This window comes from Dermacentor silvarum, unplaced genomic scaffold (genome assembly GCF_013339745.2).
Source record: "Dermacentor silvarum isolate Dsil-2018 unplaced genomic scaffold, BIME_Dsil_1.4 Seq16, whole genome shotgun sequence".
NCBI classification, from domain to species: Eukaryota; Metazoa; Arthropoda; class Arachnida; order Ixodida; family Ixodidae; genus Dermacentor; species Dermacentor silvarum.
In genome coordinates this window covers 20,661-46,774 of record NW_023605782.1, presented here as the reverse complement: position 1 = coordinate 46,774, position 26,114 = coordinate 20,661, and the positions used below count along the sequence as shown (strand labels likewise).

At 43.6% G+C, this 26,114-nt stretch overlaps 1 protein-coding gene across 1 annotated transcript; it reads right to left on the bottom strand.

The window, feature by feature from the left end:
* LOC119434679 (cyclin-D1-binding protein 1 homolog) lies at positions 1 to 25,653 on the bottom strand. The gene is made up of 4 exons (XM_049659556.1): positions 25,554 to 25,653; positions 10,402 to 10,519; positions 4,980 to 5,179; positions 1 to 78 (listed from the first exon to the last, which is right to left on the bottom strand). The coding sequence occupies exons 1-4, from the start codon at positions 25,584 to 25,586 to the stop codon at positions 1 to 3; spliced, it is 429 nt and encodes a 142-aa protein (XP_049515513.1). The 5' UTR covers positions 25,587 to 25,653.
* Between the last annotated feature and the right edge of the window lie 461 nt (positions 25,654 to 26,114).

Below are 26,114 nucleotides of genomic sequence, written 5' to 3'. Positions count from 1 at the left end.
CTACAATGTCCTACAACAGAATAAAACTTGCTTTGTTGCTTCCAGTATGGCTAGTACACATTCCTTCAGTGCAGTGCCCTGGAAAACGACAAAGGAAACGGTGTACATCAGGTGCACATGAATGGGTCAGAAAAAAAAAAAAAAAAAAAAGCTAAACACATTCTAAAGCAGTTTCATTTTGTACGATGAGCAACACGAGAACAAGGTGAGAGCAGGAGCCAACGTTTCGACAAGTGGACTTGTCTTCTTCAAGGCGACATCACATGTATAATTTCTTTACTGCCTAGAAATATCTGCGAAACAATTTGAAAATAAAAATAAAATACTAAATAACTTCAGAAACCAATAACGGCTTCATAATCAAAAAATCCTGTTGATTTCCCTTCATACTATGAACTATGCATGGGGCACTCCAGGTGTGAGAGACATTCTGGCAAGGCAAGTAAAAACACATGCTACGGTTTAGGTTGCACTGGGGAGCATACAGCACCTGACAGCCAGCCTGTCCAATTTATGAAAAACTGCGACTTGTTTTGATGCAACATTCATATTTTTTTGATACCCCATACAAGAGCAAAAACACTTTTTTTTTTAACCATACGTTACTAGAGTTGTGCCTCACTTAGTGAACACTTTGCCCGGCAAACATTTTGCAGAATGAATCGGGCTCACCCACAATTTTTTACTCTCAGAGCAAACCTGCTTTCTCTGAAAGAATAAGACACATACATCTACGCACAGGTGCACTTGCTTATTTGCTGGCCTTCATGTTCCTTTGCCTAGTCTCGCTTTCACATTGCTCTTGTTGCATCTTCAGAAATTTGCCGAAGAAAAGGGAGAGGCAGGCGACTTCGAATGAGTTCTTTCATCCCGGATCCCGGAAGTGTGAGACAGAGACAGAAGTTCTTCACAGCAGTGTCTTCCACCTCATCCAGCTGAGGAAGACTGTCTCAGATTATTGAAGTGAGAAGTGTTCTAAATGTGCAGATAGGTGTATATTTCACGAGCGTAAAAGTCGCCTTCTTTGACCATCTATCTGGATCTCGAACGTCCCACGAACGTCCTCCTTTCTTGGTAAATACAGTGGAGTCTCGATGATACGATCATGGCTAATACGAATTTCCGGATGATACGAATTTTTCCGTGGTCCCGGCCGAGCCCCATTACTTTGGAACGTGCTCGAGAACGATTGTTATGAATCGATTTTCGACCCGCATCGGTTGATACGAATAAACGGCGCCCCACCCACGGCCGCGAAAGAGAATAGCGTGCAGTCACGCGCTTTCTCCCTTTCTCTTTTGGTGCGGAGGCGCGGACGCGGCGCCGGACAGCGCGGAGGCCGCGACGAAAGAGAACAGCGTGCAGTCACGCGCTTTCTCCCTTTCTCTTTTGGTGCGGAGGCGCGGACGCGGCGCCGGACAGCGCGGAGGCCGCGACTGGGCGCGAAGAGTTTGAAGCAGTGGCGCTTTTGTGCTTTTCCTCCTTTTCGGCGGCCGCCCATCGGACTCCGGCTGCTGTGCTTCGGGCCGCGTTCTTTGTGTTTTCGCCATTTTGCCTAGTTGCAGCGAGCTATGTCTACCGAGATACGATCTCAGCTGATTCGCGCGGCCGTATGCCGAGGCGCGGGAGCCTCCATTGGCACGTCTTCCGTCGACTGCATTATCTGTGCCGATGTCACAGGGCGATTGTCGGTTTCGCTGCTGTAGTCACACGGTGCAAGGTAGCGCGGCACATTCAGTCGGGTACTCCTCCGCTTCTCCCGCTAATCACTGTATTTTTCTTGCCATAGGAGGCTTGTGCGTCCCTATTCCGAAGGCGTGCTTCGTCCAAAATTTCTTCTCCTACGAGCAAGGATCCATCACTAACCTGGGAGCTCTCAGTAATCCGAATTCTGCGTGTCAAGTGAAGACGCCGGCATGGTTTACGAAGCAGACAACTGCGGTTGCCATCTTGCCCCTGCCACAGCAGCAACCAATGGAGAGACGCCTTCCAGCACGGCAGCCAATCGGAGGCCCGCTTTCATCGGAGGGCCCGTGTGACTACCTATCGCAGACCCGCGCTTCTTTTGTGTTTGCGCGTTTATTACAAGATTGCGATGACGGACGCATTGAGAAGCGGAATGGCGAAACTTTGAGCTTTCGAACGATACCAAGATGGCGGCGCTCGGTGGCGGGAAATACGAGATATGTCTTCGTGAAATGCGATGATTTTGCGCGATTTAGAGCTGTTTTCTTGCCCTGGGCGCTGACGAATAAATCTTTTTCGGCCACTTTTAGTGCGTTTTCAGTCAAACCATTTTGATACAGCGTAGATTAGGTGTCGCAGATACCGAAATGCGTGGTTTTCAAAAATGAATTTTTCTTGCGATTTTCGCTATCTGATCCCCTCATCCCCCCATAATTTAGCTAGTTTTAATTGTGTTTCGATGACACGATTTTCGGCTAATACGAATATTTTTCGTGACCCCGTGAGATTTGTATCATCGAGATTCCACTGTACAGTGAAAATGTTTTTTTTTTTTTTCATTCCATGGCTGGGTTGGTTCTGTGAGACGTTTTTTCTTTGGGATGTGTTTTCCAATTGTTTTCTATGGGAAGCCTAATAATTTGTTCTTGCACCCTGGTTGATAATGTGAAAACACAAAGGTTATTCCATACAACACACTAAAAAAAACAAAAAACAAAAAAAACATCCACTGTACACTGAAAATGTTTTTTTTTAAGTGTGTGGTATGAAATAACCTTTGCGTTTTCACATTATCAACCAGGGTGCAAGAACAAATTATTAGGCTGCCCATAGAAAACAATTGGAAAACACATCCCAAAGAAAAAACGTCTCACAGAACCAACCCAGCCATGGAATGAATTAAGTTCTTTCTTTGAGGCACAACTGTATTTATGTCAAATGCCAATCTTATGAAATGATTATAAGTCATAACTTACAAGCTAGGATTTGTCTACAAGGGTTGCAATATTCAGAAAGTTAAAATATTTTGCAATAAAGGTAAGGCGTGCAGACACAGACGCAACAGAAGAGAAGTGGACAAGACGAACGCTGGCGTTTGTGTTGTCCCCTTCTCTTGTGTCTGTGTCTGCACGCTTTACCTTTTTTGCATTATGAATCCTTGCCAACTAGCTCAGTTTTCTGTCGTTCTAAAAACATTTTGCATTACTATTTCAAACCTGCATGAGGGATTTTTTTTTTGCCAAACATATTTATTAAGGACACTGTAAACATAATGAGATAATCACTCTATGCACACTGAGTATGAAAAGGTACAGATCCAAAGTTTCGGATTAACGCAATTCAAGATTTGCAAAAGACTGCAACAAAACATAAACAAACTGGGTGATATGTGGTGTTTTACGGCACAAGAGCCAGACATGGTCAAAGAGTGGCAAGAACACGATAATGTACCATCAATGCAGTGCGAACACTAGACATAACACAGATGTAGAGAGGCCTAAAAATAAGGTCCTGAAAATATGAGCACGCATGTGGTGAAGTATGGTGCAAGATAAAATAGTTAGAATACAGGCTAAACAAAGCTTGCTGTGTCGACATTTGCTTCTTTGGAGAACTACAACCTACCAGGGCTACGATTACAACAGTCTTGAGACCAGCAAAATCCATATGGAGGTATTGCAGCTACAATCTCCATTAAAGGCTGTGCTATGAACCTGGGTAGAAATGCTTTTGTTTCCATTTCTGCCTCACAAAATTGTAGAAATGCATGGGGGACTGTAAGACTCACCACAGTTGTCACAAATGGTAAGCTTACTGGAACAAATTTTAATACAGTGTAGTTAAAATATGCCATAATAAAGTGCATATTTTTTGCTGTTTTCTTTAACATACAAAACAAAAATACATGCAATTGTAGGCAGGTTTCTCTACATCTCCGAGTTGTGTGGATGACACCTGAGGGTCAAAGGGTGGATGCTGAGGCATGACAATAGAGGTATGCAGTGTAGTACAGTACAACACCGTTGTTACATTTTTCAGCAAACCATGGGAAAAAAAAGGAAAAAAAAAAAAAAACCCTTAACAGCCCGGAAAACGTAACTGTGAGGAAGGCCGCAAACCGACACACCGAAGTCAGAAATAGCTCTGAATGGCTGCCAGTATAGTTATTTGACGTCTCAGCGCTCGTACTGGGATTGGGGACAGCACGTGCGTCTGTGTATAATTAAGGGACACGTACAATGTTCCGAAACAGTGGCCCCTTTTCAACTTTTAATATGCTTCACCACATGGATCTATTGCGGCGAAGCTTAATAGAGAGAACTAGTGATTATGCGCAATGCATAATGCACCTTTGCCAAATAAATGTAGCCTGCGCTCAACGGATCTGGCCCAGTGTGCGTGGTTCTCGGCTGGTTTTAGCCGATGTACACTTCTTTGGGTGCTTCACCAACTGCTCTGTGCACGTTTTCTCACGATACGCTAGTGCAGCGCCTAGCTTGCGCAACTTCGGCAGCTTAGTGCAAACTTTCGTCACTTGGTGCAACGTGCCGGCCGCTTGCTGAGAAGTGGCAGTCGCTTGTTACAACGTACCGGCTGGCTGCATCGCTAAATTTATGTTACCGTCGCAATGTATGAAGCGAGAACATTACAGAATAGCACTGTATCAAAGGGGAACATAACACATGGGAGTCAATAGAATTTAGGCCGGGGCCGCGAAAACATAACATAGTAGCTGGAAAAACGTAACAGCGAGGAACCTATCAACAGGGTTCCACTGTACTAATCTCCAGCCACTGCATTAGATGTGCTTTTCACTGTCTTCTCATTAAAGTTATGCTTTGATCTTTTCATATGTAAAAATAGAATAATCCAGCACAACACCACAAGAGGAAACTTGGCAACATGTGACTTCTTAATCTGCGTGTTCTTTTAACCATGCAAGATATCATCACAAGGGCTGAAAACAGTTTGTAAACACATTTTGTAAAGGTGCTTTGTGCTTCTGTACTTACACTTTCTTGGATAGCGGTTCCAAAGATGGGAGGGTGGAGGCATGTGATGAAGTGTTCCACGAATGAGCTAGATGTTCGAAACATATCGGCTATTGCGTCCAAGTCTGCGTTCTCTTGCATGTTTGTGCACCGGCCACAAAACTTCACAAGAACACACACTTTGCGCATAGTAATGCGGAGTGCCTTCATGAGTCCTATGCCTGCCGCAAAGATATTTGAAAGGCAAACCATCAAGAAAATCAAGAGAAAGCGTAAACTGCATAGGATAATGACTTGCAATGGCCACATAAATACCTTTAACTGAGTGAACTTAAGCACCGTATTTTCTCGCATATAACCCGCACCAAAAATTGAAAAACATTGCTTAAAAAGTGGGGGTATGGATTATCTGCGAATATTCGCGAAGGGAGGGGGTGGGGGTCGGCTTCACGGCAACGCGTGGCCTGCCATGCGGAGTCCGCATTGTCCGCATGCCTATCGACATCGACGTGTGTTAAGCCAATAAGAGGCCAACACAGGTTATAGACAGATCCACATCCATAGTCTGGTTAGACGCTTTTCGCACGGTTTTGCAACGAGTCGGGTGCCGTTTCTTGTACACCCAGTTTGCATTAGGCATCATGAGTGTGTCTCGGCGGCAGTCTTTCATAGTGCTTCAAAAAATGTGCCATAAGGAACATCTTAGATGGTTCCGAAGACGATTACGTCTTTGAGAGCGGTGATGAAGCCTCGGATGGCAGCAGTGAATCGGACAGCACTGACAACATGGTGGCGGTCGTTTTGAAATAAATGTGTTTTGAAAACGAAATGATGACTGCACGTAGTTGTAACTTCCTAGTCAAATTTTTTCGGATAAGCGTGCGGGTTATATGCAAGGGCGGGTTATACGCACGAAAATACGGTAAATGAAAACTAAATTATCTGCACAGAATTGCAATAAAAGCCAGTATATTTATTTCTTGTCGATCCCTTCCCGTGCCTTATTTAACACTGGTAGCAGGTACTGAATGGACCTTTTTCAGGTCAGTAGAGTGCTGCTAGCGGCAACCATAAAAAATGCAACTGGGGGTCTTGTTGGCGCAGTTTGACGGGTTTGATCGTGTGTTTTAGTCGCGGCTAGCTTTCAAGTAGGTTTAAGCACTGTCCCATTTTGTGTGTGTGCATATGTACTCTTGTGACTTGCTTCTTCGAACTCATTGAGCACTGTTTAGAAGATGGCCGTGATGCATCTGGTGTTGACACGGCGCACTGCCTGCTTCGTCTGGTATAGGCAGTGAACAAGAGGGACACGAGGACAAGAGAGGGATGCGGGGCCACACCTAGACCCAACTTTCAGCTTTTATTGTCCTCGTTTATTGTGTGCAACAGCTATCACTCGTAGGGTCACCAGCCCATTTTGACAGCATTCAAAAGGTCCATTTTACACTGCATGCTGATCCGTTACTGTGCTGCTCTTGGTATCTACCTGTCTCAAACTTGGCAAATAGAGGAAGGCTATTGGACTTTATTAAACCAGAGTACTCTGTACCATAATGCTGTTTGTGCAAATTTATCCTTTTAATTCCATTAGCATTAGGAGTGTCAAAGTGGATTAAAGTGTGTGTGTGTGTGTAGTGGAACTGACGGTGGTCTGGTCTGGTCCACTGTCAGTTGCACTTCGCTCCTTTAAGAGGCAGGGATTAAGGCGTGTGTCGCTTTGAAGTTTACATCGCCGTGACGTCATAGATTATTATGTCTTCTCAGGCCTAGTAAATTTGTTATCAGTAAAGATGGACTAATTTTATTCTAAAAGAGCCAGAACAACCCAATATTAGAAAATACTTTGAAATCTGTCACATCACAGTGATGTACCGGCTTCGAGGTTTCAGTGCAAAATTCAAAAAATACATATTTGACCTTTCTTTGCTTTTCTTATGATCAACCTATTACTGCAAAATTAACAAAAATTGGAAGTTTATCAGTCTAAGCTGATTTAGTGTTTCTCTTTAGTTTCCCTTTTAAAAGAAAGTGTTAGCTTCTCAGTAGGTTAGCACACCATTAAACATATTTTCCATGAGTCGCATTGCCTAAATGTTGTGTTGAGTGCAAAATGCAGCTGAGCACATGAAGAGATCAAGAGCTTGAGCAGATTATGCTTTCTGCTTTGGCCCAGCACACCGTGAGGCCAGCACCTTCGGAAAAGTCACACAGGCAGCTGCTCTGATCTCATAGGCTCTGGGCCACCTGCCTCCATAATTTACCAAATTAGAACGAAATGGGTTTCACATTTTCTGGTTTCACATTTTCAAATTTCGCCAAGCTTCGTTCAAAAATCTAAGAGTACTTCAATTGCTATTACAATGACAAAGCTTGACTCACAGAACGAGGACCACTGCATCAAAAAGAACAATTCCAATTCTAATTCATTAATGTAGAAAAAGCAGGTGAGGGTGAAAGAGGAGAGCCACCCCAACAGTACGAGTACAGAATAAGCGCAAATTGATTGCACTTCACATGCACCACCATGTTGCCAGAACTAGCGACTTGGGCAAGGAAAGGAACAGAATCATAGAAAAATATGGCCTTCTGGTCAAAGTAAAAAGGCAAAGAGCAGAATAAACGCAAATAGTTATTTTCTAGTGCCTGGTGAATCTGTAAACTTACGTACCGTATTTCACAGACTACAAGTCGTGGTTTTCCTCCAAAATTTGGTGCGACTTACAGTCCGGAAAATATGGTAAGTGCAAAAGACAGTAAAATAAAGCACACTAATGCTTTTGTGTTTGCATTGTATCACTAGGAAAGTCTGTTTCAAAATTTGCAAAGCTCCTATGCAGTACTCCCGTGCACCTGCTTTGCACAAGAATGAGAAAGCAGTTACCGGAAGAACAATAGTTTGCAACTCTCTAACCTTTAACAAAGACATATCGAAAGTGTAAAAATTACACCACTTATACTGCCTACTCTAGACAAAGGTGACATATATGAGACTAAATTATGCCACTATTTTGTTTGAATGAGACATTTCTCAAAATCTTATAGCTGAAGAAAAGATTTTATGTAAACTGTAAATGGTCATGTTGATTTTGCCTACTTCAAGGATTTTATCAGCTGAAGTCTTAACTTTCTTATTGCAGAGTTACGAACTTGTAAGCTTAATGTCACATGTTTTTTTGTCTTTTTTCATTTTGGGGTGGGGAAATCAAATAGTTTCAGTGCTCGACTAATTAGAGCAATTCTGCCATTTACATGTATTTGAATAGGTAGGTCGTCAGTTGCGAGTCTCAGCTGCTACACAGGACACGTCACAGTGGAACATCTACTCAATTAGGAGTTCCAAGTTTATGCAACCATTGCTCACACTTTCTGGCTGCACTGGCCAGCATAGGGAGCTGCAAAGCTGAGCTTGGTTCAACTAATGTTAGGCAGCGGCTGTATGAAATTGGGTGAAATAAAAGCCCTGCCACTTATGTAGAAGTACTGATAGAGCCTTCTGGGTAATACAGGCTGACTCTGACAAATCAGACAGCAAAAAATGCAGGCGTAACAAAGATACTTCAGTTTTGAATAGAACAGGAAAAGGCAAGCAAGAACAAAAAGATTCAGCTACACTGGTATACTACTATTTTGGAACTCAGTATTTCGTCAACAGAGATTACCTCTCAGAGAACCAGAGAAAATTGCAACTGAAGGCCCACTTCCCACTCTCAATTTGTGACACTACCTGTTGAAATTACAAATTTCACTCTATTCCCAGAGCTGTGGACCCTTTTTTCTGTGGCTTTTAACATTGCTTTAATGTCATTAAAAGGTGTGGGAAAAAAGTTACACTTGGTGTGATGTCAGTGTAAACTTGTTTAATTTTGATAAGTGTTGCAAAAAAGTCTACAAAGGTTGCCATGTTAACTTCTTTTAAATGTCAACAATGAACTAGTCTTATTTAGTGAAATTTGGCTTCAATTAGCACCTTAATGTTCTTTACAGTGTGAAACACCTAAGAGAGATTAATACAGAGTTTTAATATTGTGTGTAGGTAAAACATCTGAGCATACTTGCCAATTTAAGCATCAGGGAAGGTGAACAGGAAAAGAGTATCCTGTCAAATGGCCTGCCACTGGCAGGCAGAACAATGCAGACCATAATCCTACAAGGGCACTGGGCTAACCTAAATACAGTTGAACCTCATTGATACGACTCTGCATACGTTTTTTAGGATAATGTTTCTTTTTTGTTTCCCTATAATACAATTTGGTTGGATAATACGTTAGATAATACGATTTTTGGATGATACGCTTTATGTTCCAGTTCCTGTGAAGTTCGTATCGACGAGATTCCGCTGTAACCAAATAGGAATGATTGAACTGTAGAGCACAATGTTAAAAACAAAAGGCAGTAGACACAGACTTAGTTGAAAACCAGTGCTGCCCCTGCGACACTGCAGTGGCAGCACGACAGGCTTTGGTGGTGGTGCGGCCATAGTAGTGCCGAAAGGGAAATTGCCACAGGGAGGCGGATGTCCCCGCAGCACGGCCTCGGGAACAAGAACATGCACCTGAGTCCCTTGCAAGGACCCAGATGCCAGAGAGAAAGAGGAACTTAGGGGAGGAAAAAGCTATGCGGGGCCCCAAGGTCTCGGCACATCCACTACAGACAAGCATAGACTGAGATGTGTTTGCCATGCACTACAATTCGGCAATGTTTTGCCAGCTAGCCCAGACATACTTTCATTTCATCAGTCAAGTAGCAACTTAAATTCCCATATGCTATTGCAACAAAAGTGTGTTTGCTTGGGGATGAGAAAGAAGCTACAGATAACATTTGCCATCCACAAATCCATCTCATGCACATATGTTCTAAGCAGAGCTTAGCATGCAAGTCCCAGCATGAGGACCAATTACTGTAAAGAAAATGTTACAACTGTTCAGGCTTATCTTGTTCCACAACGATAATCGTCGCCAATCTTGTGTCTACTTACTTTAGCACTCTGCACTTGCTACTTTCCTTTCATGAATGCTGCAATTAGCTATTTACAAAATTAATCCTCTGGCAAAAAGGAAATTTCACGCAGTCTTCTAATGGCACCCTCTCTAGCCTTTTCGAAAAACCTCAAAACAAACGAGTGCACCTGCAAACTGTCGCACCACAAAAACTGTCCAGGAAGATAGATCAGTACACTACCCATATTTTAGCAGACAAAATTGCACAGACCTACTATTTCTGTTAAGATATAGCATAAAAAGAATGAGTAAAAGAAAATGAATGCATCCCCCAACACTTTGTTCAGCTTCTCTCAAGCCATCTCAACTGTTTCAAAGCCTCTATCAACACAGAAAGTAAAACAGGATTGCACATCACAAAAAATAAATGCTGTCACTGCAGGGGGAACACTGCAAGTTGTTGACAACTGCTTGGCTCGAAAGAACATGCACACAACAGCAAGTACCTGGGCTGAGCAATGCCCTCTCTTGTTCAGACCAAGCGCAAGTACCAGGTCGGTTGAAGCCATTGCGAACAGGCATATGCTGCATATCCCATGCCAGAGCTTCATCTTCCTCTATTGCCTGTATCATAAAGAAGTGGAAAGAATTAATTACTTTGTAAGAAAATGTGAAGTTTCAGTGAAGTACAATATCAGGGCCAATATTTCTGATGCAGAGGTAGTTTGCTTATTATGTATGTTTCATTTGAGCCAAAATGAAAATTAAACAGAAACCAAGAAATCAGCTCTAATGAGCAAAGTGATGCCTTACTGTTTCATTTTTCAATCTGATCACAAAGCATTTTGGTATGAAAGCTTTGCAATATGTAGTATACAGCAGGGTTGGGCAAAGATAATTTGCAATTGTATCATGATACAGACAAGATATTCAGGCAACAAGTATTTAGAATACAGATACAAATTACTAGCATATTAACCATAGCCAATATGCTCAATGTGTACTTGCAATTTTTATCTTAAGATCAGACTTTTATACGTTACAGAAAAAAAAAAGTAATCGATTAGAATTACATCATTAAACCATAATAGATTACAGTGACGTTTCGATCGCTTAAACCAGGAGCTTTGCATGAGCTGATACAAACACCATTCTTTTTTTTTGTTACAATATTGCTATCTCATGTTGCAAAAATCGAGTTCAGATAAAATGATTAACAGTAAGCTTGCTGCCTTCTTAGCCCACATCAAAGATTTGTTTTATTCAATACCCGAAAATGACCTGATGAAATTGTCAGTGCAAGCATTCATGAACTTGGAGCAGTTTGTTTTCAGAATGAATCGGGTCTGTCCTGCGATCGGTTTTTAGAACTTTTATCGTTTTATCTGAACTTGTCCGATGTGACGTGGGATGACAATATAGTAACACAAAAGGTGTTAATATCAGCTCGTACATAGCGCCTTGTTTAAGCAGTTTATATTTGACTAACCAGAAAAGATTATTAATGGATGGAACAACAACGTGGAAATTGTCACGATTTTTAGGTTTGCCGACTTCTTAGGTGTTTTAAACACTGACGCCTCGGATTTTAATTCACTTGCTTTAAAGACAATGGCAATGTTTTCCGAGTGCCTTGATCCTTTAGATTAACGCACAAAGTTCCTAATAAGGCTTTATCATCATCAATGTTCCTGATGCAGGCTTCATCAGATTTTTACACTTAGGGCTGCATTTTTCCACCCAGCCTACCTGCTGGGGGTATCAGTCGAGGGTCAAACAACTTGTGCTTCCTTTCAGATCCCCCCATTATAAATTGGTGAAACGCACTGTTATTTCGCCTTGTTTTGGCAATGCCCTAAAAAAATGTTAGCACAGGGTGGAAGACAGTCTACTAGGGCCGGGGAAACAACTGGTCAAGGCTGGCTTTCCTGCGCACAAACACTGAGCACCAAGTTTGCCTGTCTGAACATACGCATCCGCAAGGTTGCTGTGCGGCATGATTGTGAACATTTTACTGTAGTTCCCGCCCATTTTAAGCACTCAAACCTGCTTCACCTGCCACAGCTTGTCTTGTTAAAGCAACTGCATGGTTACATTGTAAGTGGCTACAGAAAAAAAAAGTAATTTATTCACAGTGAGCGGTACCGAGTAAAAAATTTTTTATATCAGTTACAATACTACCAGCAAATGCAATTGATTACAATAATTAATTATGTTTAATTTGTTACGTACAAGTCTGCAAGTTAAGATACGACCTTACCATAGCTCCACTGTAGGGGCCGCTGCAAGTTTACAGGTTGAAGCGGGCTACTTCTGGAATGTGAAAAGAAGACGAAGAAGAGAAGGGAGAAGAGGAAGAAGAGGGGTGGGCGGAGAATAATATTAAAAGGCGGACAACACCCGTTTTACCGAAGTTATGTCTGGCAGTTATTCTACCCGGACCGCTACATATTTTGGCGCAGTCGACGACGAACATGTGGGTTACGTTCTGCATCGACCAGACGTCGCCGCAGCATGTTGTCTTCAAACTGACCTTCCACGTCATGTTAGTTCAGCAGACCTCATCGACGCGGTTATGAAAGAAGCCTCCATAGGACACGAGCAACTTCTTCAAATGGAATCGGTGAAGGTGAATCTGTCACTACCGGCACTGGAACAACTGATCCTCGAGCCAATGCGACGTGGACGCTTAACGCAAGGAACCACTGCGGAGAAGGTGAGAATTGTAATGAAAATTATTGAAGAGAAGCAGCGACAAATGACGCAACACGGTCAACTAATGAAAACTAGTTGAGTCACTCAGCTTAGACAAACCAGTGCAAAAGCTTGTGGTGCCGGACATTTTTGAAGGCAACCACCAAAGCCCTCACCAATGGCTATCCTTTTATGAGTACGCATCGGAAAAGAATAAGTGGACTTCTGATGTTGAAAAAATTTAAAACGTGCGACGTTATCTTCATGCCACCGCCAGGAAATGGTATGATTTGCAGCTTCTTGACAAGGCAGCACCTTGTTGGGAGAAATGGAAAGTGAGTTTCCCGGCTGCTTTCGAAATCAGTGCTGTAAAAAGATGGGATGTTGCTCTAGGTTACCAGTACGCATCAGGATCTCCTCTAGAGTATGTCCTTGAGAAGCGTCGTTTGCTGCATGCCGCTGAACCTAGGCTCGCCTCAACGGCAGTTCTTGCCTTAGTGATGCAGGGTCTCTGTTTGGACATTCGAAATGAAGTTCAGATGAGAGCCCAAAGGACCCTAGACGAGCTTTTGCAGTGCCTCCAGAATCTGTTACCTGGAACAGAACTGGAACAGGAAGGCTCAGTGTGGAGGAGACAACTGGATGTGAATAAGTTGAGTCCCCATAAGGAGTGCCTATCCTCGAACAGCTATGCACGTAACTACATGCACAGTTCGGGCCAATCTGCTGATAATGCCTGGAATAGCGTCGAACACCGTTCTATCAGTGCACAGGATCAAGCACCCTACCAACTACAAGCAAAAATCGGTGAAAGTCATCGGCACCACCGTAACGATCACCATGAGACAGTGTATGTAGTGTCGTCAAGTTTACTACAGGTACTGGTCAAGATAGATGGTGTCGAAATGAAAGCCTTGGTAGACAGTGGAGCTTCAGTATCAATTATTAACAAGAATCGATTGGATATCAGTCGTTTTCACCCTGGCAAAGCTCTTCGTGTACAAGGATACAATGGTTCGGTGAGCTTACACAACGAGTGGGCGTCCGTAGTAATTGAATTTCAAGGACATTTAGTCACCAGCCAAGTGTTAGCAATCCTAGATGTTACATATGACTTTCTGCTGTCTCGCCCTGACATGAAGAAACTCAAGATTAATCTTTATTGGGACGACAAAGTGCTCGTTGAAGAAGACTCAACAGTGAAGGAAAATGCTGAGGTACCTGCACCACTATGAGTAATTCAGTGCGATGAAGACATAAGAGCTATGTATCCTGAGCTCGTTTGTGTGGGAAACTACCCGCCAGCGATGAAGTCACATGCGGTTCCATTTGAAATTGCTGATAAAAAGGTGGTACGAAAAGCTCCATACAACATGTCAAGAGAAAAGAAGATATGGCTTAAAAAGGAATTGCAAGCAATGTTAGAGGCTAATATTATTCGACCTTCCGTCTCACCGTTTACCTCAACTATAACAATTGCACCCAAAGAAGATGGCACCTTCCGTCTTTGCACTGATTATAGAGCCCTTAACCAGCAAACGGAACTTATACCTTTCCCAATGCCAAACATAGATACCATTATTGACGAAACAGGTGGATGTCGCTGGTTTTCTCGTATCAATCTTTGTGAGGTTTTTGGCAAATTCCGCTTACTGAGGACACAAAGAAGTACACCGCATTTGTTACGCCTTTTGACTTATTTGAGTATAATCGCCTGCCGTTCGGTTGGAAGACCTCTCCGGCTTGGTTTCAAAAGATTATGAATGACATATTGAAACCACACCTAGGTATTTTTTGTAATGTCTACATAGATGACATCATCGTTTTTTTTGAAGACTAAATAAGAACACCAGAATCACCTCTCTCAAGTCCTGAGTGCCCTCAGCGACGCCCACCTTAAAGTCAACTTCAAGAAAAGCGCATTTTTTCAAGAGAAAGTAGCGTTCCTCGGCAGGGTGCTCGACGGGTCTACTAAAACTCCGTTGAGAGAATTTCAAAGTTGGTGAAACCATACGATGTCCACTCTCTCTGCGTGTTTCTAGGCCTTGCTGGTCATTTCAGGTCCTTCATCAAAGACTATGTGGTCAAGACCAGGTGTCTTACACGTTTGATGCAAAAGGACGTGCCTTTCCAATGGGATCTGGAGTGTCAAAGGGCCTATGGTGAACGTGTCGAACTGATATCGTCAGATCCCATCCTACGCATACCAGACTTCTCGTTGCCTTTCGTGCTCAATACTGATGCGTCGCACTACGCAATGGGCACAGTTCTATATCAGAAGCCACCATGACAATTTGATCATCAAAAGCACTACGTGGTTGGATATTACAGCTATACATTGAAGCCTGCTGAAGTCAATTATACTACCACAGAAAAAGAAGCGCTGGCAGTTTTAAAAGCTCTACAATATTTTAGAACCTATCTAAAAGGCGCAAAATTCACTATTTTTACCGATCATCAAGCTTTGACTCATCTCCTACGCATGGCACAACCAAAGGGTCGAATGGCGAGATGGGTTAATTACTTACAACAGTTCGACTTTGACGTATCACATCGGCCTGGCCCACTACTGACAGATGCGGACGCTATGTCTAGATTACTTGTCCACAAGACAAGCGAACATCCACAAGAAATAAATCACGTAAAGTTGTGGGAAGGCACTGAGGAAATGAAGTTTGTGGACGGAAGATATCACGTGCCATCGACAATGGTTCACAAGATACTTCAACTATACCATGACAGTCCAGAGTCGGGGGGACATGACAGCTTCTGGCGCACTTACAACAAACTGCTGAAAAGGTTTACTTGGCCAAGTATGAAGGACGACATCAAAAATTACATTCGCACGTGCCACCTATGTCAAGTCAACAAAGTGAAATTCAAGCAGGCGACAGATGTGATGATAACCCCAAAGCATTCACGCATCCCATTTGAAGTCATTCACTTAGACTTCGCGGAACTTAAAAAGAAGGGAGAAGGCACAAAGAAAACTCAAGCGTTTTTACTCAGTATCGACGAATGCACAAGAATGATCACTGCAAAGGCAGGAAAAGAACACGCCAACAGTGTCATTGCTCTTCTTCAAGCTCAATGCTTCCAAAATACAAAGACGATGGTGTGTGACAATGGCCCGGCCTTTCGGAGCAAAAAGTTAGCCAACTGGACACGAGATCATGGGATAACAGTAAAATTTTGCTCACCCTACCATCCTGCAGCAAACGGCCTTGCTGAACGTGCTATAAGGGACATCAAGCAATTCATGAAGATGTACCCAAAATTCCGAGGTGGCTGGAAATGCTGCCTGGAGGCTGCTACAAGACACCACAACCGTTCTTATACGAGTGGTTTAGGATGCAGTCCTCTCTTTGCCACTTCTGGAATTGTGCCTACTCTTCCTGCGGATTGCGAACTCGGCATCCTGGAGAAGCTTACACTTAGTGAAGTCAAGAAAAGCGAGAAACAAGAAGACGCCTACAGACAGCGCATGAAGAGGAACTTCGACAAGAGGCAGAACAGCGACATACCAGATATAGAATTGGAAGACCACGTCCTTGTCAGGAAAGGAATTGGAAGTAACAATGCTACGTTTTACGGACCCTTCCCCGTGGTTAAAACTGCATCGCAGCACGGTGTATTGAAGACTATTTGGTACCTGGGAGCCACCGGCCAAACAGAGTGCGCCTCAATCGGGAATGTGTTCAAATATTACACCAGGAGGTGTAAACAAAAGAAGCTGGGGAGGGTGAAGCGGACTACTTCTGGAATGTGAAAAGAAGAGGAAGAAGAGAAGGGAGAAGAGGAAGAAGAGGGGTGGGCGGAAAATAATATTAAATGGCGGACAACACCCGTCTTACCGAAGTTATGTCTGGTAGTTAGTTATTCTACCCGGACCGCTACACAGGTGTTTACTTGCAAATTCCTATAATTATCTCTCGCCAACAGACATCCTTTCTTTTAAATTTCTCTTCTAACACGTAAGAATTTTTTAACCATTCTAACAAAGTACTATATCGCCATTCTGCAACAGTCTACATGCATCAGACAATGTAGGTACACTGCAGGATGAATTTTTTCATGCTGCCTTTACAATTGGGATGGTACACTTGGGCAATCACTTTTGGAGATAGTTTCGCTTTCATGAGATTTCGTGTGACTCAGCACCAAATGCATCTATGTATACAACCGGAAATGTTTCTGGCGTAGTGCCAAGAGCGCCATCGACTGTACATTTCGACGTCTCCAGTGCCGAGTTTCACAAAATCTCACAAAAGTCAAGCAATCTCTGAAAGTGATCACCGAAGAATACTGCCCCTGGTACAATATACTGCTTTGCAGTCCAATCATAAAGTGTGTCAGCATCTTATTTTGCTACGTGTTCGTCTGTACAGTTTTGTTGCACATTGGGCTTCAGTGTGTAATCTGCATATTATGCACTGAATAGATTACATCTTTTCTATGAACATAAACATGTTTGTAAACAATATATCGCATTATACACTTTTAATTTCTAGGTGTCAGAAAATGACAGTAAATGTAGCTTAGGGTATGAAGGTATTTTAACAACTTAGACATGGAGCTCGGTGACATATGCCACCACCCGCAGTGGCGTTTTGGTGCAGATTTTGTCGCACAAAAAATTATGATTTGGAGCATACTTTGTAGTAGTCATCAATGGCGATTCTGATTGATTATCGGTCGGACACTATTCCTGTGCATCAAATATGGTTTCAGAGTACCGGCATACATCATTGTGAATATTCTCGAGAAAGATAATGCATGTACGCGACCACACTGAGCCAACCAGCTAGCTCGAAAAAAAGAAAAAACAAAAATGCCGGGCGTGCCCAGCAGTAAAACAAAATAAGGCGCAAAAATACCATGGCAATATAGTAACGGGGCATGCAGAATGGCAATTTGAGCAATCTTATTTTATGCCTAAAGACGTCTAGCTAGTAAAACGGCTACAAATTAACTGCATTAGGAGCACACACAGATAAATGTCACACAGCAAAGCAGCTAATAACATGCAAGGGGGTAAGTTTCAGTTTGCCGAGTGCACCATGACACATCCACCGTGCCGAACACGCGAAGTGCATGTCGCCGTTTGAGGAACACCTCTCCCACCAAGGCCACACCACCGGTACGAAGTACAAATGTGGGACATGCCAAAAACGCGTAATGGGCAGAGCGCACATTACTAGACCCAGCAGAACTTCATTTTAAACTATGCACGACCTGTGAATATGCTGCATAGAGTTTCTGAATGGCTGACCGCGAACATGCGCGAAAGTGCACTGGATTGGATTAGTTCAGTGACACTTTAGCTCATTTAGCTTTATGAATGGCAGGAGATGCAATGGCACTCTTTACATAAAGCGGTGTCGACCGCTACCTGACGCTCACTATAACTCCTCTTCACTGTGGCCTTCGTTACTGTCTTTACAGAGACCTGTGGCTTGATCTTGTACGCGTTCCAAAATGGAACGGAGGCGTTCCGTTCCATCTTGGAACGCGTACAAGATCGCGCCCCTGGTTACATAATCGGGTAATAAATAACCTAGTTTTTCCACCCTGTTATAAAAGTTTTTGTAGGGACAGAGCGCATAGGGGCGGAGGTGTAGCTGTTCTTATAAAGCACCTGATAGAAGCAACGCTTATTGATGAAAATCCTGACATCGAGTGCCTATGTATTAAGATGCCATGCTGGGGCATTTGTTTGTATTGTTTGCATGTTAGAGACCCCCAGATTGCTTACCCGATTACACGATCAAGCTAAAAGAATACGTCTCCTTTTCAGCATAAGAAAGTTTTTCTTGTTGGTGATTTTAATCTGCCTAGCATTAACTGGGAACGACTTCAGGTAGGCTCCAAGGTTGACCAAAACACCAATGTTATTTTCGACGTTATGCTAGAGCATCATTTAATTCAAGATTAAAGTAGTTATGGAACCTACTCGTGTACAAGGTTCTTCGAGTACTGTACTTGATCAGGTTTTTGTGAATCGCGGCTTTTCTGAATACGTCGTTTCAGTTGATGAAGGTGTGTCTGATCACAAGCTTGTAACTGCCTCCTTGCCTATGATCAGCCTGTCATCACTGAAAGCACTAAAAAACATTGCTTCAAAGACTATTCTAGAGCTGATGATTCAAATGTAATAGAATACATGGAAGCGTGCCTCAGTGATTTCGGTGATGGTGAGAATGACGTATTCACAATCTGGGCAATGTTTCTCAAAATGTGTCGTCCCTGTATAAGTACATTTGTGCCTAACAAAATAAAGAAAGTCGGCAAACAAACACCGTGGGTGACACGTAACATTTTGCAACTAAAGTGCCAACTAAAAAGGAACAAAAAAAAGCGAGCACTGCCACAACTTATCAGTGCAATAAAAAGACTAACACTCCTCCTATTTATCTTTTGAACAGTGTTCCATTAGAATACGTATCATCTTACAAATACCTAGGTGTTCATGTATCATGTAATTTAAATTGGACAGTGCACACAGAATACATTATTAACAACGCTAACCGTATGCTAGGATACTTACGTCGCAACTTTTTCACCGTTCCTTCTTCAGTTAAACTAATACTTTACAAAACTTTAATACGACCAAAGCTTGAATGTGCTGCTTCTGTATGGGATCCTATGCATGTAAAATTAATCACTGCCCTGGAACTTGTTCAGAATAACTCGACTTGTTTCATTCTCTCCAACTACAATCGCACTGCTAGCATAACAGCCATGAAAGCCAGCCTCTCGCTTCTGTCTCTAGCAGCCCGTCGTAGACTTTCTTCACACCTTCTTCTTCACAACATACTTATTCTATCACCGCAATATATGTCCCATCGCATTGATCATCGCTACAAGGTCATTGATCATTTTTCGAGTCCTTCCTTCCGTGCACAGCAATCGAGTGGAACCACCTTCCTGCTGACATTGTATCAATCATTGATAACCAACGTTTTCGCGAAGCACTAACAACCATTACTTAAGTACTTGCCTGTTCGAAATTTTTTATTATTACTGTTATGATCGGCTTGGAACTCTGCATCTCAGTTGTGGGAAACCAAACCCGCGCACGTTCCCGTGTCGGGGCAATTACCTTCATCCCCAAGAGGCGGTTATGATCTTCCTGGAAACTGCACCTCTCAAATGTGGGAAACAAGCCGAGCGCCTTTCCCGTGATGAGATAATCCTCTTTTATCCCCGAGAAAGCGTCACACCTCTACGACCTGAGTAGACGCAAAGGGCGAGCTACCAAAGAAGAGGACCCGAGGGGGGAGGAGGTCGTCAACTTGACCACCCGACAGAGGACTGACACTTCCACAAGTTCCCCGAAGGAGACATCGGCAGGTTATGATCTTCCTGGAAACTGTACCTCTCAAATGTGAGACGCAAGCCCGAGCGCTTTTCCCGTGACGAGATAATCCCCTTCATCCCCGAGAAAGCGTCTCACCTCTACGACCTGAGTAGACGCAAAGGGCGAGCTACCAAGAAGGAGGACCCGAGGGAGAGGAGGTCGTCAACTTGACCACCGGAGAGAGGGCTGACACTTCCACAAGTTCCCCGAAGGAGACATCGGCTACCACAAGACCACGAGGGGTTATTTAAGGCCGTCCTGGCCCCAGTGTTAATTAGAACCGCTCGAGACTCGGATAGAGTCAAAACCATGTACCAATGAAGTGAATACAATATTTTCTATTTTCATCATCACGATGCCCGCCTTCACCACCATCTCCTGATTCCTGCGGTGACGACCCACCTTACCCGGTCGAGATTTTATCATTACTCACTGTATCTTGCTTTTGTATTTGTTGGTATTTTCCCCACTCCCCTCTGTAATGCCTTTGGCCTTGAGGGTAAATAAAAAAAAAGCAAATTGGCATCATCGGTTCATAGTTCTAAAGATTACTACTTTAAAACAGTACTACCTGATTTCATGAAAAACTCACGTAAAAAATTTTTGGGGTACTTAAATGACACTAAGGGGCCTGTATATGAAATAATGGTCGACGGAACTACTACAGTAGAACCCCGCTGTTGCGTTTTTCAAAAGATCGTTAAAAAAAAAAAAACGTAAGAGCCGGGAAACAGGAAAAATTGAGAAATGGGAGTAGTGTTGAACTGCACACAATATTATTTTAATTCTTACATGTGAAAAAAAGTAGTTTCGCCCGACAGCCGAAGTATCGATTGCGATAAGCTATACAAAGTAAGAACAGTAGTTTTATCGTCCGTATAAACATTCGCTTATTAACTAATTAACAAGCATGGTGTCAGCGCCCACAGGCAAACATGAACACATCACACTCGATGAGCGCGGACACGCGCTGTCAAACGCTGGCGTGAAGAATTTAGGCGCTGCTGCAGAAGTGAGCGAAGTGACCTTCGTGCTGTTGTCTATCGCTTCAATGCAAACTGAGCGCCGAGAACACACAGCACGCACAAAGCTACGAGCCGCCGACGCACCTATACTGCGTAGACTCTGCCCCCACGCAGATCGCTTTCAAGATACGGCCCGCGCGACTGCGTGCCGCTGCGCACTACCAGAGCACAATGCTGCCCACTATCCCTCCCCCCTCGCCGGTGCCTCGAGCGCAACGGATAAAGGTGCGCTTCCTCCCTGCTTTTCTTTCTTTTGCGCGGGAGATTTAGACGCGGTCGTCGGCTCCCTTCGCACGCTTTCACTCGCACATACAGCATACGGCGCGTGGCGACGGCGTTATCGCCCTTGGACTTTATACGGAACATCTATGAGCCAAAACCAATTTTAGGGCCGCAACGCGTCATAGACACCATCTTTAGATAGCAAATGCGGATCTCAAGGGCCATACTTTTGCTGGCGGAAACCGAAAATACGTAACAAGTGTTGCCCCCGGCACTTTGCGCGGCCAATGCCATCGTCAAGCAACCAAGCCAAGCGACACGAAAAGTCAAAATGGCCGCTCGGGCCTGCGCGGGGTAGCAGTTCGCAACGTATGATGCGGGAACGGTCCCACAGTTGCGACGTAACAGCGGGGTTACCAATGCATTGTGTTCTATGGGAGCTGTGCCGGGACTGGCCGAAAACGACGGAACAGCCGGGAAAACGCAGCACCCGGGAACGTAACAGTGGGGTTCTACTGTATCAAGTCATGAATGAAATCGCTGAACATTTTTACTACTTTCATGGTACTTTTTTCCAAGTCAAACGTGGGTAACTTGTCTGACTGTACTGTTTTTGAACCACACGAAGTCAACATCATTTCATACAATGATATTGTGTCAATGCTCTAAAACTTGAAACCAAAGAAATCGTGTGGCCCAGATGATCTCCCAAATGTGTTTCTTAAGCATTATGCCGAGGTTATAGGTAGATTTCTTTTTGTACTGTTTAGAGCTTCTTTGTTATCTGCTCAAGTGCCCAACGACTGGAGGACAGCTCAAGTTGTGCCAATTTTTAAAAAGGGCAATCCCTTGTCGGTAGAAAATTATCGCCTCGTCATGCTGCAAATTAATTGAGCATATTGATACGAAGCAGCCGTACCTGAAGAGGAGGAAGATGACGTGTTCCCGCTTGATATAGCGTCGCCATTGAAGGAAATCAAGCCTCCCATTCCATAGGAAAAGGGTTTATGGTGAATAAACCGAGAAACGACTCCGTGGGTATAGCTGCTGTTGCGTGTGGTCCGAAGCACGAGCGCTTCGTCCTCTTCTTTGTCGCGCTTGTTCCAGCAGCCATCTCGTCCTCCGTTGGCTTCCGTGTAAATAAATTGTAAATAGCTATGGGCATCAGCTACACGTAACATTATTTGGTGGAGGTGGACGTTCCTAGTACCTGCCATGGAGCTTCGCTGCGGTCACAATGCCGCCAATGCAACTTCGGCTCCTGCTGGTGGCGCATCTACGCCTGCAGCCCCAAACTACGTCACCATTTCCCTCTCGGGATAGTGGTGTTTTCATCGGAGTCGGCAGTCCTGACGTTGACGACTGGCTCCACTTGCACGAGCGTGTCAGCACCAGACACAGGTGGGATCCGACTATTAGGCCTGCGAACATTCTTTTCTACCTCGATGACGCTCCACAGGCATGGTTCTAGACTCACGAAGAGATCTCGAGCTGGGATCTTGTCAAACAGCAGCTCCACGACCTTTTTGGCAATCCGTTTGGTCGCCAACTCAATGCCAAGAAGGCCCTTCCCACATGTGTACAGACATCGACCGAGTCCTACGTGCCGTACATTGTCGACGTCTTGGCCCTTTGTACCAAGGCCGACCCGAACATGTCACAGGACGATAAGGTTAATGATGTTCTCAAAGGCATTGCTGATGACGCCTTCAATTTACTGGTGTTTACCAACGTCACCAGCAACGATACGTTCCTCAAGGAGTGCCGCCGTCTCGAGCATGGTAAAAGCCGCTGAGTATCCCAACACAGCTGCTATGTCATCTTGTGACGACCTCTTCCACCAGCCTTAGTGATGTGACAACTTAACCCGCATCATTCGTCGTGAGGTCGAAGCAGTACAACCAACAGCCCCTTCATTCCCATCATCTGATCAGTGTCCAGCGACAATCTCCTTGATACAAGCTGTCGCCTATCAAGAGTTGTCCAATGTCAGCCTGCACTCCATTCGTTGCATGCGCTCGGACCCTCTTTCTCCACGCACGTTCCCACCTCGCTCCTCTTATGAACAGCGCAACCCGTCCGAATGGCGCACCGTGAAGGACAAGCCGATCTGTTTTTTTAACTGCTGACGCATTAGGCATATCGCTCGCCACTGCCACAGCCGCTGGACTTCTCAGACACTCTTTTCTTCCGACTACCACCCTCGTCCCTCTAGTTCGTTCTTTTCATTCATTCCTTCTATGCCCGACCCATCATCTGACCCTACGACACCTCTGACACGACCCTGCTATGCCTGCTCACCTTGTCCCCACCCACCGTCAATGTGGTTCGCCCCCGTCCTGCCGTGCTCCTTCTCCGACCTATTCGCCACACACCCTACCTGAAAACTAGACAGTGCAGCTTCTGGAGGTGGAGCTGCATTGACGACATTGGCACGAAATCCTTGTTTGACCTTACCCACGAACCAGAATCTTATGGACGTTTTTGCTGACAATGTTCCTGTGTGCACATTGATTGACACCGGGGCAAATGTGTCCATTATGAGTGCTGCTCTCCATCGCCAACCATATCACAAAAATTTCAGAAAGAAATTCTATATTAACAGATTGCCAGCATGGCTTTAAAAAGGGTATTTAACTACCACACAACTGTTAAATGTAATTTATACATTCGCAAAACCTTAGATAGTAACGGTCAAATTGACCCTCTTTTTTTTAGATTTTAGTAAGAGTAGTTCGTCAGAGTAGTTCATTATAAACTGATTCAAGAACTTAGATATAATATTCCTCCTAACATTAGAGTTTCTTGGATAGCAGCTTATCTTTCTGATCACGTACAGTTTGTCTCAATTGAATGTAACAACTCCACCTATGTTCCCGTAACATCTGGTGTACCCCGGGGTAGGGTCCTGAGGCCATTTTTGTTTCTACTCTACATAAATGACATTGACACCGTTGTTACAGCAGGTACACAAATTAGATTGTTTGCGGACTGCATCTTATTTCGGGAAATATCTTCAGTACATGACCAGACCGAACTTGATTTAAGCTTACACAATATACAAGAATGGTGTGATAGGTTGAGCATGGCTTTGAACAAAGAGAAAGCAGTCTGCCTTTGTTTTACTTTCAAGAAAAGCCCGTTAAAATATGAATACACACTGGCCACTTCACTGTTATAGGAAGTTGGAAAATTTTAAATACCTAGGCGTAACGTTTTCTAATAACCTCTCCTAGAATTTACATATTAGCAATATTTGTTGTTCTGCCGTCCGTAAACTTTGCCTCTTAAAGCACAAACTGAGAAATTCCCCTGCCAGCATTAAATTATTAAGTTATTTGACTTTCATCAGACCTAAACTAGAGTACGCTTGCATTACATGGGATCCATACACTAAACATAACATTAAAATCATGGAGAGAATTCAGAGAAAGGCTGATTTTATTTTTTCTAACTTTAAGCGCACGTATTCTCCCACACAGCTAATGATGGGAAATGACATTCCCCTCCTCGAGACACAACGACAGATGCTTTGCCTGAATTTACTAAAGCAACTAATTAATCATGAATTATCCTTAGATCTCGCAGTATATGTGACCCCTTTGTCCACTAGGCGTACACATCATGATCACACATATGCAATAACCCCTCATTTCGCCAGGACAAATACATAAAAATTTTCTTTCTTCCCCAGAACAGAGTCTTAGTGGAACTCCCGACCCGCGATGTATTAAAGCTTTCCGAATGAAGTGCGTTGCTCATAAGTTCTCTGTTATCTATATTTATCTCTATTTATTGTATTGTATTTATATTTCTATATTTGCATATTTTTGTACCACTGGCTTTGTTCCTTTTTTTTACTTCTTAAATTTAATTAATTGCCTTGTACGCTTGAGTGCCCTTCCTGCAAGGACCGATTTGTGGTCCGCAGTATGTTATAAATAAAATAAATAAAAAGTTGCCACCCTCAGCAAGACACCCTAGTGCGTCCTTGTGGATTTTTTCCACAGGTGTATCTTGTACCTTAATATACTGATATTGATACACGTCTTGCCAAATGTATCATGATTCAGATACCTAAAAAGTACCGTAAGATAGTATCTAAGATACATGTGTTTTTGATACTGCCTAGCCCTGGTAATTAGGTGGCTGTTGAAGAATGTTTCACAAGACCTGCTTAGAAACCTCTTCCAGCAAGTGAAACGTGTGCACCGAGACCACATTAATGATGGGCAGGCCACCCATTGACTACTTGTCATAAGCCCTACAGTACTACAGAACAGTCTAGAGTGGCCTCTCAAATCAGAATACCAGGAATGGAATGCAAAGCAGAACAAAATGCAGCCTTCAACCACACCTGACGAAGCACGTTCAACGCAACTCCGAACATTTCATAAAGGGTTCCGAGAACACAAGAAACAGCTTCTTTGTTGTCTGAAAAAAAAAAAGGGCACAAAATTAAAATGCACAATGTCCCTGTGAAATGTATAATGTAAAGAGCTTTTGTGAAGAGCATGGCATTTACAAAAAACTACTTCTATGAACAATTAGCATATGTGATGAACACACTTCAGCAATCCCATTCCACAAAATACAGTGGCCACAAATTATTTTAGTGCTTAAAATTGCACAGAGAATGCGAAATATGAAGCTCATAAATAAAAAGTTGTTTAGTCCTTTCATGTATTAAACTCAGAAAGCAAAATAATCTGAAAATTAAGAAGTTATTTACTACAGGGCAAGAAAGCACGTTCCATTACCATGGAGACAGGCAGCATAGAGCACCGCACAGGTTCAGGCCTACTCGAAAACCTGGGCCTGGCTCAGCGGGTAAAGTAGCATTCGTGGCGAGCTCAGGCCAGGCCTGGGCCTGATGCTTCGTGTTGGGCCCAAGTTTAAGGCACCGGGCTCAGGTTGG

Coding starts and splice junctions, on each gene's coding strand:
- LOC119434679 (XM_049659556.1), bottom strand. CDS start 25,586: ATGTTCGGAGTTGCGTTGAACGTGCTTCGTCAG. Junction 5,180..10,401: donor GAGGGCATTGCTCAGCCCAG/GTACTTGCTGTT, acceptor TCTTTGCGGCAG/GCATAGGACTCATGAAGGCA. Junction 79..4,979: donor GAACCGCTATCCAAGAAAGT/GTAAGTACAGAA, acceptor GTCGTTTTCCAG/GGCACTGCACTGAAGGAATG.